General features: G+C 45.1%; 1 protein-coding gene across 1 annotated transcript; it reads left to right on the forward strand.

The window, feature by feature from the left end:
• Window positions 1-3,313: 3,313 nt before the first annotated feature.
• On the forward strand, window positions 3,314-4,816 carry LOC103632680 (protein ALP1-like). Its single transcript, XM_008654426.3, has 2 exons — window positions 3,314-3,569; window positions 3,644-4,816. Exons 1-2 carry the CDS (start codon window positions 3,331-3,333, stop codon window positions 4,674-4,676), a joined length of 1,272 nt encoding a protein of 423 aa, XP_008652648.1. The 5' UTR covers window positions 3,314-3,330; the 3' UTR covers window positions 4,677-4,816.
• Window positions 4,817-14,377: the final 9,561 nt, after the last annotated feature.

The following is a 14,377-nucleotide window of genomic DNA, read 5'->3' on the forward strand; positions in this document are numbered from 1 at the left end:
AAACTTTGTCGAGTGTCATCCATAGGACACGCGACAAAGTGTATTTTAAAAAAATTAAAAACCTTTGGCGAGTGCCAGATCGCGGGCACTCGGTAAAACCATAATACATGAACGTAACTGCGCGGTCAGGCCCATTCACTTCTATAGAAGCAGTCGCCTCCACTTCGACCCTCGCTGCAGCCCCACATCGCATCGCCATCGACCCCAGGCCCATCCCCGTGCCACCTTCCTACTCCATATCACTCGGTGCCTCGACCCCGGTCTGCAGCTTGTCGCCGTCGTGCTCCACCACTACGACGCCCCAACCTCTGCCCAGCGGCGGACCCAGCGGGTGGTCCATATGGTCCACGGCACACCCTAAAATCACATAAATGTAATTAGCATAGTGGTGTAAGTGCTATATTTTAAACTTGGTGGTCAAGGTTCGAGTCTTGTTGATCCTTGTTTTTTTGTTTGTTTTTTTATTTTTTTTTCTTGGCACACCCTAAACATAGCAGCTGGGTCCGCCACTGCCTCTGCCTCCAGTTCGTCATTGGTATGCTCCAGCGCCCCAACGCCATGGCATCTACCTCTAGCTCGTCGCTGAAGTACTCCACTGCCCCCGTGCCTCAGCTCCTGCCTCCAGCGTGCCGACGCCTGCTCCAATATCCTGGTGCCCCGACCCCAGTGTCCACGTGCCACCACCCTGCTACATTGCCCCGGCGCCCCAACCTCGACCTCCGCGCATCACGACCGTCCCCTCCTCAGCCACCGTAGGTACACCAACTCTTGTCTTTCATTAATTATTAGTTTCTTAAATTACCAGTTTGTAAACACTATTGTTCTTTCCTATAAGATTAGCAAAATTTAGAATAACAACTTAAAATAAATCCATGTTGCATCACTTTTCCTTTTCTTCCATAAACTAATTATTATAGCTATAGTATGCCTTCATAATCTACATGTGATTGTATCTCATGGATTGAAAATATATATGATTGTCGGCCATCGCACTGTTGATATATATGTGCATGTCAGCCATCGTACTATTAGTTTTATTTGCAGGTTTTGAAAACATCAACGTGCAGGGGAGGTGCTGTCAATTTTTTTTGTATTGACGGACTTGTGTTTATTTTTTATAGAGAAGATACTTGTCTTCATAGCCGCTGCAGGTCCACTTGCACCACGTCAGGTGCGATATTGGATTGCCGATGGGACAATCGACTCATCCTCCACTCCTACTCTGTCAGGTGCGAGCAAGGAGCATGAGCACGAACCTAGCCATACGACCTCGACATGATAGCTCACAACATCGCATACAGGAACTCTAGATTATTCCTTACCTATTCGTCGTTCATTGATTATTATATATCTCTTTGCATTATCATAACATTAGGGAGAAATATTACAGACTCAGCTAGAAGAAGAGAGGAGGCAACGTGAGGAGTTTGAGGTGAGGATGATGGCCGAGCAGACGACTCACTTGGCCGATCAGCAGAGGATGGTGGAGATATTTGAGTACATGCAGAGCCTTGGTACGACATCATGTTTTGCTCCTCCACCTTCGTTGTTCCCTCCAGCTGACCCTGCTCAGTTCTCTACTCCCGTGAGTATCAAAATTTTAGTCTTGTATGATATATATTCATTTGGTCTCACAAATGCAATATCTTCTCTGTGCAGGGACAATCGGCGGCATCAAACAACCCTGATGGATCGCCTAGCCCTTCGCTGAACCAATCCAACCACCCACCTCACTGATGATCTCTTAGTGGTGATTGTGAGACTTATGCAGTTTCAAACTTGTGATACTTATGTTTGTGAGTGTTGGTAATACTTATGTTTGTGAAACTTGGTCTGAATTTAGACATGTTTGTGAAAAACTTGTGAGATTTATGGTCTTTGTGAGATATATGGTCTCTATGATGTATGTGATGATTCTGTGAACTCTGTGATGTATATGTGATGATTATGTGATATATATTTTGTTTGTTTGAATGGAATAATAAAAACAAATAAAAGGAGGGTTTATGGTCACTTTGTCGTGTGTTACACTCGACAAAGAGTGCCTTTGCCGAGTGCAATGACCACATCACTTGGCAAAGAGAGCACACTTGAGAACCGGTAAAGCCTCTTGTTGTAGTACTAGCACTTGGCAAAAAGCTCCCTTTGTCGAGTGCTGGCCAGTGCACTAGGCACAGAGACTAACAAAGGGGCCCACTGCTGCTCCCTTTATCGAGTGCTAGGTAGGTAGGCACTCAGCAAAGAAGCTCGCTTACCCGAGTGCCAGTTTGTGGCTCTCGACAAAGAGGCTGACGTGGAGGCCCATTGGAGCTTTCTTTGCCGAGTGCCAGGCCAGCAGGCACTCGACAAAGGTCATCACGGTGACTTTTCTTTGCCGAGCACTTGGTGGCACTCCGTAAAGACTTTGACGAGTGCCCGACATAATGCACTCGGCAAATAGGCCGTTGCCGATGTATAATTCACCGAGTCCTCTTTGTCGAGTGCCTGCGCCACTCGGAAAAGTAGTTTGTTTCCGTAGTGATCCTCGTGTGAAAATTTTTGTCACCACCCCCATGAGAAAAATTGCCATCCTTATCCATGCTGGGAGCAGGAAGCCCTTATCCGACCAAAGTTATAGGGTGTGTTTTGCTTGACTCATGTTTTTTTTAAAAAAAAACTGCAGTGTGTTGTCGAAAAGTAGTTGTGTGAAAACCGATATCAGCTTGTCTCAGACTATCCGCAGCCGTTCCCCCTATATTTTTCCCCCTAAATCTTACTATGCAGCCACGTCAGCAAGATTCCCTCCCCTAAATTTACTCGTCCCGCAACCGTTCCCCCTAAATATTCCCCTACATATCCCTCTACTCATTAAATATACATTTCCCTACAACTAACATAACCAACTTGTTTTTTCATTTTTATTGTTTTTTTCAACACGTTATGATTACTAGATGAAACTAGGTTAACAATTTTTTTTAATTATTACTCTTAATTAAGACATACTATGTACATAATCAAATATTACAATATTTAATTGTAATCCTTCTTACAAAATTTCATTTACAATAAATGAACCTTAGCGGTCTTCGGAATTGTTCCATTCATATGTGCACGAACTTCTCTGAAGCACACTTACTTTGCAAGACAAACCTTTCAGTCGTACGGTGCAAGCCACGACTATCTTACGATGCAAGACACCATTGCCTTTCATACGAAGCCACGGATGGCTTTCAATGGAAGCCATCTTCCCACCCCCCCCCCAACCTTTGCTCTCCCCTATATATATTCAATGAACCTCTACCATATTCTTCACCCATAGTACTCAGTCAATCAAGTTATCCATAGTTCGTTATGTCTCCGAGCCATACGGAAGATGAGTTTGCTTCGAGTGATTCGAGTGATAGTGAGGATGAAACTCTTTTGCTTGTCAACCTACTAACCCTAAACATTGCGGCTCAGCACCTTCACCGCCGACGGTCCGGTCTACCCCGCCGTGTCATTCACAGAGATCATTTCGCTGGAGAAAACCTCATCCAACATCACTACTTCGCCGCTAACCCAGTGTATCCACCGCATGTGTTTCGTAGAAGGTGCGCACTTCATACATTTGTCTTATGTTATCATTTGTTCAAGTTTTGACAATTATGCAATACCATTTATATAGGTTCCGCATGAGTAGGCCTTTGTTTCTCCGCATTCTGCATGGTCTTCAACAACACGATATTTACTTTACACAAAGAGTTGACGCAACTGGTATGCCCGGACTAGGACCATTACAAAAAGTTTGTGCGGCCATGCGGATACTTGCTTATGGCTTACCTTCAGATGCGGTAGACGAGTATATTCAAATTGGGGAATCAACGGCTAGGGAATGCCTTCATCATTTTTGTCGCGCAATCATTGATTGTTTTAGTGCTTGGTATTTACGCACTCCAACTCAAGATGACATTAATCGCATCATGCATAATAGTGAGTCGCGGGGTTTTCCTGGCATGTTGGGATCCATCGATTGCATGCACTGGGAGTGGAGGAACTGTCCAACGGCATGGCGAGGTCAATTTTGTGGTCGAAATGGTAGGGCATCGATGATACTTGAAGCAGTTGCAACGTATGATCTATGGATTTGGCATGCATTTTTTGGCATGCCTGGGACAAACAATGACGTTAACGTGCTCCACCGATCCCCCGTATTTGACCCAATCACTACTGGTCGAATGCCACCTGTCAATTACACAGTTAATGGTAATGCGTACAACTTCGGTTATTACCTCGCTGATGGTATTTACCCCAACTGGCCTACTTTTGTGAAAGCAATCCGACACCCATACGAGGAAAAGAAAGTCTACTTCACTCAGATGCAGGAAAGTTGCCGAAAGGATATTGAGCGTGCATTTGGAGTACTTCAAGCCCGGTGGGCGGTGCTCCGTGGACCAGCTTATGGTTGGGATCGTAATCGTTTGACAGAGATAATGACGGCTTGGATCATCATGCATAACATGATCGTTGAAGACGAAGGGCCATTTGCTGCAAACATTGATTTCGGAGACAACTCTTCAAGGATTGATTCATCTCAAATAATAGCGGAAGGCCGTGCCGAATGGGTTATTAACCACTTCGATCTACGTCGCCAAGATAGATCGTGCTCCCTTCAAAATGATCTTGTCGAGCACTTATGGAGTCGCCGTGGAAGTATGTAATACTTATGTGTCGTAGCTGCTGAGTTCGTAGTTACTAGCAGTACTTGTTATGTGTTTTCGTCTAAGTTTGTATTCGAATAAATAAGCTACGTTTCCCAAATTTTCCATACAGCCTACTACATTTTAGTTGACATACTAGGTTTTATTGTACCACACACAACGCAACATCAGAATTCATGTTTTCTTGTACAATTTATAACATACCATTCGATTGTCAATAATCTTGTTCAAACATTTATGACATCCAAGCTCGTTATTGTCTAATACAACAGCAAACAACTTAAGATACAGTGGTTCGACCAAACAAATACGGTTGTGCATATTACAAATTCGTAAACGAAGTAACCTAAAATTGTCTCAACAAGTCTCAACGGCACATGCGCACATCGTAGAGAACCTTTCATCATTGCTCAAAAGTAAATATGAACTGCTGCAATTTTTTTTTCTGTTCCTTCATCACAACCCAAACTTCAGGATCTACATCTTCTTCGTTTGTCGACAACAGCATCTGCAAACGTTGTTCTGCCGATTTGAGTTCTTCTAGTTTGAGTTCCCTTTGTCTTATGCTTAACTTTTGGGCTTCCAAGTCCAATCTCTTCTTTTGTATCTCCCTGTCTTCTTCAGTGGTCTTTTCTTTTTTTTCCCCCTTTTCTATGGACCTCTGTATTTGTTTCTCAGTAATTTCTTGTAATCGGCTTAAGTACTCCGGGGACGAAGATGAACCAGCTTTCTTTCTCTCAGCTTTACTGTAATCACGGCCACGGGGCCTTTTTCCTGACAGTCCAGCGGATCCACTGTCAGTCTCCGGTGTTTCCACTGATGGACACCCCGACGAAGGTATTGATCTTGCATGTAATCCTCTAAACGAGTGTCCTTGACATATGCTCTCCCATTTGGGTTCCCCCTTCAGTTGATGCCAGCAGTGCATATAATGAAATGGTTTGCCCTCCTCATGAGCGAACAAAGTGGCTGCCTTCGATGTCTGCAAAGTTGGAATTCATTATACAATTAGTTGCAGCAGAGACATATGTAGTACATATAATCATCGTTTCATTAGTCGTACCTTATCGTCATCACTTAGACCACTTTGTTTCTCTCTTAGGACTCTCGCGTAGTATCCAGAGAATTTACTGACATCAGCCCTTATCTTGTCCCATCGGCTGCTAAGTGCTCTGTTTAGTCGACAAGGAAATTCCCCCCTTTGTTCATTGTACCTTTTTCAATTATGGCCCAGAGACCCTCCCTCCTTTGCCCAGTATTGACAATGGGGTCACTACTTATTTGCAACCAAGTAGTACAAAGGAGTCTGTCTTCTGGGGCTGTAAAGTTTTGTTCCTTAGATTTCTTTTGTTTTTGAACTGGAGGTGCATTTTTCTCAGGACTATTGATGTCCTGAACACTGTGTTCAGCATCTGACTCCAAGTGTACAGGCATTTGTGGTATAGTGTTCGAACCCTGCAACGGTGTACTTGATAGTGAAGGTGGATATGAATCTGTGTATGGACTCATTCCCACCGACCCAAGAGGGTTCCTCACAAAATTCATGTAGTGATTCCAATATAGTGCAGATTGGGAAGCAGGGATCATGGTTGATTGGGAACTAGTATTCCCTGGCTGAATTGGAGCCCACATTGTAGTTGGACCTTGACCAGGACTAGGAAAATTAATGTTTCCCATCATGTTGCAATCGACTGGATTCTGTTGCATGTAGCCTGTTGGCCATAAGGGTGGTGGTGGTGGAAATTGCTGGGCATTTGAGGGATTCGACATCGCCTGCGACGATGTCGCATTGCTGGCAGGGTCCATGCTAGGATATGTGGAGATGGCACACATTTAGTCATATGAAACACTTTGAAGCCAATCGACAAAACGAGGTACGTTAAACTTAAGACAAACCATATAAAGACACTGAAATAATAGAACCATAATTTAATCAACTTATTAAGGAGTAGCATCAGAACATTTAAGATTCATCACAGTTCGCAGACGACAACGTTCTGGACATCATACTAACTTAAGCTGACGAGGTAGCATGGAGAATTAGACATACATGACACGACTAGTTCGACAACATGACAACTACGACAACCCGAGTACTGGGATGTTCAAAAGCAAATCCTGCTTGTACAGCTGGAATACAGTGAACTAATAAATATTCCAATAGCTATTACGAGTTGACCTATCTGAGTCGCTGAAGTACCACTCGTCACTCACATCCGGGCAGTAGAACTCCTCTTCGTCGACAGATGGTTCAGTAACTGTTGGAGGGGTCGAAAGAGATGTCGGTTCAACACTTATGTCATCCCCCTCGTACTTAGCAATTTCAGGAAAAGCTTGGACTTTTGCCTCTAAGGCATCTTGGTGAAGCAAATCAAGTTTTTCTTTCATGGCAAAGAGGGTTCTAGCTAATATCTCTTCGTCATGCATGTGGTCTAATGCATGATCTACTAATCCACGAAGGGATTTTGTGGCATCCTCGGCACAGTCGACAAGTACTTTAACCAAAGACTTCATGGTGTCTTCTTTCGAGGATGCCATTCGGAACTGTGCTGCAAAGAATAATAAATGAACAAACACTACGATTTCCTTATGAACCAAACAGGCGTAACGAATTCAAAACAGGCCAACATATTTATCAATGATGTTGCATGCAACAAGTAAAGATTTCAATTGTAGCAGTCATATTGAAGCATGGAACATAACATATTTATATTAGTATAACACTGCAAATGTTATGACAGGTAAGGCCAACATATGGGAATTAGAAATAGCAAAAATTTGACTAGTTGGATATATTGTTGTTTCATGTGGTCATGGACTGAAAATAGAAGCAATGCACTCATTGTCCAGCACTAACAGATGTTTGATGTCAGTCTTGTACAAAACAGTTAAGGACATAATTAACAAACAATGCACTCCATGTAAGAACAAACATTGCTTTAATGCGAGGGTTGTACAAAACATTGTAGGATACAAAAAACAAGGTATGTACTCCATGCAACCACAAACATAATGAACATAATAAATAACTGTCTGCTCATACCATAACTTGCAGAAGAAAACTTAATGTTAATGGGAAGATATTGTGAAATAAGTGAGGGTTATACACATTACTACAACACAAATAAATTAGTTGTTGTATGAATATAGAAAGCTACTATATGAAGGTGGACAATTGTTTAGTATCGTCCACTCGTATACAAGGGTGACAAACAAATTGGGGGGTAGTACAGCAACACAATTAGGGTTCACATACACCTAACACTATGAATGAACATGAGGCATACTAAGTTCAGAAGTAATGCCCCCTCTGATTATGTCAATGAGAGTTTTACAAAGGATAATAAACAATGAACATTACACTGAGTTGGTTGAAGTAACACATTGTGGGGCACCCAACTATTAATCCCTCTACTACATTTTCTAAAATGACCTGTTGTTGTGGACAGTGGTCATCCTAAATTAATTCGAGAAGACTACACTTGAAGGCAGTATGCAAGCAACTTCGTAGTTTAGGGATTACAAATTAATGGCAGGTGAAGAACCTGTGGCCCGAATTGTAAGCACAACCAAAATTAGTTCGACCAAGTTTGAAAGACATTCAGCGGGTGAGTACCTTACAATTGTGTAACCCTAATAGGCAGACCAGATCCGCGGAAATTTGTGAACTGGGGATTCATCGTTTGTTTGCGGATGAAATTTCTTACGGTTCAAAGGATAACTGGATTGCCGTAGTAATAAGATGTTCAAAGTTGTGCGGAAGATTAACATAAACATTACGGGTCGAAGGGCGTACCTCAAGATCCGAAGATTTGGGCGGTAATAAGACGAATCGAACTGCTGGATTGGGGATCCGATGAAGGCGTCGATGGTCGGACGGGGAAAGCAACCAAGCGGTGGCGACGAACCTGGACGGAGCCGGATTTGCGCCCGCTTCGTCTTCGGTCTTGAACGGAGCACCTTGCTGACCACCTCCACTTCGTCGTCCACAGCTCCGACGGGGACCGGCACGCTAGCGCGCCCGAATCGCCGTCGCCTCGTCGCGAATCGCCGAAACGCAGGCGCCTCGAACAGGAGAGAAGACGACCGCGAAGCTTCCAGTCGGTGCCGCGGGCGGATTCTTCCGCGCGAAGAAGTGGAGGGGGACTGCACAGTGACGCCCTGCATCTGGCGTGAGAGAGAAGAGGGCGGCGGCAAGGGGAGGCGGATAGCGGCGACCGCTGCGGAGGGAAGGGGTGAACAGTACCCCTATACCGTGCACAGTGATAGGGGAGGGGGTGCGAAGGGGGGAGCGTTGCAGTCAGTCTCAGTGATAAGCAGAACTCGTCCGTTAGCCTCATTATCTTTTTCCATGTGGATTTGTGAGTGAGGTTGTGCTCACCCATGACTGTGGACCCATGCTTGCCTGAATGCGGGCAAGATTGTGCTTGCTCACAGTGGTGGATTCACTCACACCCAATGATAATACCGACAGATCGATATCAACTTCGTTCATAAATATATGATATTATTGACTTTTTTCAAAAAATTGATGACTCGTTTTATTTAAAATATTTATTCGACAATATAAAATTATAAGTTACGCTCAAGCTGCAGAAGAAATCACAACAAAATAAATGACAACTCATGAATTTTTTTATAAGATGATTGATCAAATATTCTAAAAAAAGTTAAAGACGGTAAGTACTGCACTAGGCGATTCCCGCGTCAACTATCGTACCTATATATCCAAATTAGATTAGTTGGTGTTCATCTCGGTTATTAGAGATCCTGTAGTTAAATCCATCACAGTTCGGTCCCCATCTGCACATGCATGTGTGGGTGTGCATTGGCACGATCGCACGAACACATGGGTCGCCGCCGGCCAGCCGTCCGACCGGCTGTTGGTTTCGCTGGCACAGTCGCACGAGATGCGTGCGGGCGGGGCGACCGTACGTCATAACCATGCCATGCCTACGCGGCGGTGGATAACAACCGTCCGAGCTAGGGGTATAGATGTCCAATAAATATGAGGCCCGCGAGCCTGGCACGAAGCCCGTTATTTAGGCTCGGTCCGAGCCCGGCACGGCCCGGCACGAATAAGCGAGCCGAGCTCGGACAAAAAACTAGGCACGGTGGGCTAGCCCGGCACGGCCCGTTTAACTCTAAACCCGTTAAGCCCGTTTTTTACACTAAAACGTGTCTACCGGCCCGCATAGCCCGTTTTTCGGCCCGTTTTTTCGTGCTAAACGGGCCGGCCCGGCCCGTTTAGGCCCGCTGCGGGCCGGGCTCGGACAGGAAATTGAGCCCGCGTGCCTAGACGGCCCGGTCCGGTTTTCTAACCGTGACTGGCGGGCCGGGCTCGGGCGGCCCATTTGGACATCTCTAGCTAGGGGCACACACCGTACGAAACGTCCAGATCACACTAACATATTTTGAATATCCTAGCTGCATATAAGCATTGAACCAAAAAGTTCCCCTTTTATTTTCTGGATTAACAGTTCTATTCTTTTTTATACGAATCATAGTATCAACAAAGACACTCAACTATCCTTTATACACTAATATAATGCTCATGTGTCGTGATAGTATACGAATCATATCATATTTGATGGTATAATAATGCAACAGTTGTATGATATTCGAGGATCCAGTAGCAAGCCAGTGTGATGGACTATCTCCATAAAAAATAAATTTAAAATTAAAATAAACACTCCCAGAAAAATAAAATTAAAGTGGACATATGTCCAACATACCATATATTAAACTGCAGATGCAACATTTTATCTTAACCAAATGACCGATAAAGTTGAGTTAAAAAAGAGACATGTCTCCCTTTTTTATAGCTCGCTTAGTTGCTCGTCCTCTTTCACCTATCGAGGTGGTACTATCCGAGAGCATTGCGCTACGCGTGGATTTGTGTTATGTTGGGCTTGGCTGTTTTCTAACGGGCCATCTAAGAGGTAACAACCTATTTGATAGGCGAGACATGCATGGGTGAGAAAAAACCATATCTACCCTATGCACTTCACTCTTGATGCATGAACCTCGTGCTTTAAAAGTGTAGAGAAGATATGCTAGCACTCCATCTATAGCAACACATGGATAGACATTTGTTGAAGCTGATGAGTTTGCTCTCGCCTCCACCCCGCTCACTAGCAACAAGAGGTAGTCCCGAGCAGATCCATCCTCCACCCTCCACCTCGCTCGTTGGCGACAGGAGGTTGCCCCGGGCATATTCAAATTTTAACGCCCCACTCCCCCCTCCACCACCGGAAGATCCTCAATCGCGCCAGCGACACGGCACGCTCCACCACGTCCTCGCACGAGTGTGTGTCCTAGGTGTCAGCCACCATGGCTAGTCACCAGACGACTGTGGTCCCTCGATCAAGTACCAGCGCTCGTACTTCACCGCTCTCGATCCATCGACACGAACCCACATGACCTTCACCTTCGTCGTCGATCACCGTATCTGTGCTCCACACTTGGACACCACAAACCGACCGACATAGTTGCACAACACATAATCTCACACCTCAGTCAGTCCATCATTCAATCCGAGACCATAACCATTGACAATCACTCATCATCAACCCGAACCACAAGGCACAAGTCAACCTTGTGTTCGCAGATAATTCATGCTCTATCTTCGGAAATCCCATGTTGCAAACAAAGTTTTTTTACTATTGTGGTCTCCTCCTTGTTGGGAATGCACACCAAAGCGTCGCGCTCACTTTCGCCGAAGATAGTATCTCTAGCAGTGTAACCAAGGGTTTCGACAACATCCCTCAGATCAGCCATGGTTTTGTCATTAAGTTCCCCGCCGGCAATGTGCTTCATATAATAATCAGTTTCCTCAATTTCCTCACTTGGCTACTCTGTAGAAGGAGACACGACTTTGGCTTCTGGCTCTATGGCCTTTGAAGGATCTTCAACAACTTCCTTTGGTTCAGTAACTTCTGTCGCTTGAGCTGAAGCAACTTCAACGGCAGGTTTGGCATTTTGCCCTAGACTTGGGCTCCTATCCCCCTCTTCGAACGAAGGGCCCCCGAAGACCACCTCCATCGAAGATTTATCCGAGGACTTCTCCCCGATGGAGAAGTGTCTTTCATCATTGCTGGGGCCGAAGCTTTGCCCGCAACATCTTCGACATCCTTGTCCTTCATACGCAACATACTTGTCAGATCTGACCCCAAAGGACTTAAAGTAGCAAAAGGCAAAGGCTAAGTTAGTACCTCCAAAATTTGTGTAGCCCCGAGAGACAAAGCTGAGGCGCTGCCTGCTTTTTCCTTCCTATGTTCTGTGTTGATAACCTTGTATGGGTGACTTATGGCTTTGCTTGTAGCAGCCTCTGTTTTCTTCCTCTTTGTGGAGGAGTTTGGTCCTAGAATTAGAATTCCCTTCATCATCACTCCCCACGATCTTCGGCTTCTAAGTGGCCTTGGCTTTCTGCGTTTTGGCCTTCACATCTCTTGTAGCCTCCCTTGCCATTATGATGATAGTCCTCTACCTCTTTACCCTAGCCTCAGCCTCTTGGCCAGCTTGGGGTAGTCTGGGTACTCAAACCCTAGGGCATTAAAGACCTTGTTCAACCTTCATTTCTCATGAGTTCCAAAGGTCGCTTATTTTTGCTTGATCCTCTTTAATGAGATAGTTCCCCACTATCTCATTGCACATTGCTTGATAGTCTCTAGCCACCCCGCGTAGGGGCGTTTGAACTCAAGTTGTCTCTTAAATTCATATGGCAGTGTTGTAAGCATTCCAAGATTCAAAGCTTTGACTCCCTTCTTGGGCTTCAGCATTTTCCAATCGGTATGAGTAGGAAAGACCCTATACATAAGGAATTCCTACAACAAGTCTCAGATCCCAATACTACTAACCACAGAGTTATCAGAAGTCAATGCTTTTTTAGCATTATCACCCAATTTGCAAAGCATTTTTAATTGGAAGCTCACATAAGAGGACTCATTATAATATAGTTGAACTCGTCTCTCTTCTTGGTGTCTACTTGAATATAAAAACCATTCTTTTGTCCGATCACTCGTCCACTTCGTCCTATAGGAAAGTACAGTGAACTTCTGGTCCTTGCGATAGGCGAAGTTATAACAACCCAAGTTGTTGTGCAATTTATCCGAAGTCCTGGTCTTCGACTGATAATGGAGCTCATGAACCTGGTAGAAGGCTTTTACAACGATGCGAACGTCTTGGCTTCGCACCACCCATATGAAGACGTTGAGTCTAACTATGGCATTCGACGTTAGCTGGTGCTTGTAAGTCTCATACTTTTCAGAACTCTAATGATCATCCTATACATTGGGAGCTAAAGCCCGGCCTTGAAGAAGTTCCTAAACACAATAATGTCATCATCCTTTGGCTTGAGGGTTGATTTTTCGCCAGGAATGTGAATTTGATCATCATCTCCAATATACCACATCCTCTTCATGACCTCTAGGTCATCAACCTTCATCATATAGATCGACCAATATTAATATAGCTTGGCTTCATTGGCCAACCTTCGTTTTCTCCCTTAGCGTCTTCCCCCTCGGTGTCAAAAGTGTTTTCCTCTACTCTATCCTTCTCCCCCCTCTACCCCGACTTCGTAGATAATTTCATAACTTCAGAGATAGCAGCCTCACCCCAACTTCCATGGTGTTGGGGTGTCCTCATCTCTTTGAAGGGCTTCAGATGACGTTGGGGTGGTCAACCTTGTCGTTGAGCGAATTTTTGCCATCTAGACTTCTGAAAGGGAAATGTGCCCTTGGGCCATTTCTAAGTATTTTGGTGATTGAGTGCCAACGCAAGTGCCTTTGTGTTGATCTATGCAATGTGGTGGACAAAGTGCAAATCATGTCAAAAGGTATGTTTCTCAGACTTAGTACATTGTTTTAGAGACTAATGTATTGTGTCTAAGTGCTGGAAACAGGAAAAGAACAATTGGAAATGTCTTGGCTCGAGCAGCCAAGACTCTGCTCAGTCTGGGTGCACCGGACAGTGTCTGGTGCGCCAGGCTGGCTCGTGCGAACTCGCTGCTCTCGGGATTTCATCGGTGGCGTACGGCTATAATTCATCGGACTGTCCGGTGAACCAACGGTCGGCCGGGCCAACGGTCAGCTGCGCGATCCGCGCGAGACACGTGGCCGAGCCAACGGTCGGGAGGGGGCACCGGACTGTCCGGTGTGCACCGGACAGTGTCCGGTGCGCCAACGGTCGACTACGCCACAGAAGGAAAGAAATCCGCACCGGACAGTGTCCGGTGTGCACCGGACTGTCCGGTGCGCCAGGCGACAGAAGGCAAGATTTGCTTTCCTGGAATGCTCTCAACGGCTCCTAGCTGCCTTGGGGCTATAAAAGGGACCCCTAGGCGCATGGAGGAGTACACCAAGCATCCTCTAAGCATTCCTAAGCACTAAGACATCGATTCCGCGCCTTTGATTCTTTGTGATAGCAATTAGAGCTCTAATCGAGTTGTGAACTCATTGAGTTGTGTTGTGAGCTCTTGTTGCGACTTGTGTGCATGGTGTTGCTGTGATTTCTTGTCTTGAGTGTGTTGCTTATCCCTCTCTTATTCCGTGCTTCTTTGTGAACTTCAAGTGTAAGGGCGAGAGGCTCCAAAGTGTGGAGATTCCTCGCAAACGGGATATAGTAAAGCAAACAAAACACCGTGGTATTCAAGTGGGTCTTTGGACCGCTGGAGAGGGGTTGATTGCAACCCTCGTCCGTTG

Source organism: Zea mays, chromosome 7 (genome assembly GCF_902167145.1).
Source record: "Zea mays cultivar B73 chromosome 7, Zm-B73-REFERENCE-NAM-5.0, whole genome shotgun sequence".
Lineage (NCBI taxonomy): Eukaryota > Viridiplantae > Streptophyta > Magnoliopsida > Poales > Poaceae > Zea > Zea mays.

Bases quoted from the DNA above. Each gene is read 5' to 3' on its own strand.
- LOC103632680 (XM_008654426.3), top strand. From the start codon at position 3,331: ATGTCTCCGAGCCATACGGAAGATGAGTTTGCTTCGAGTGATTCGAGT. The intron at 3,570-3,643 runs GTGCGCACTTCA...CCATTTATATAG, and splicing joins CCGCATGTGTTTCGTAGAAG to GTTCCGCATGAGTAGGCCTT.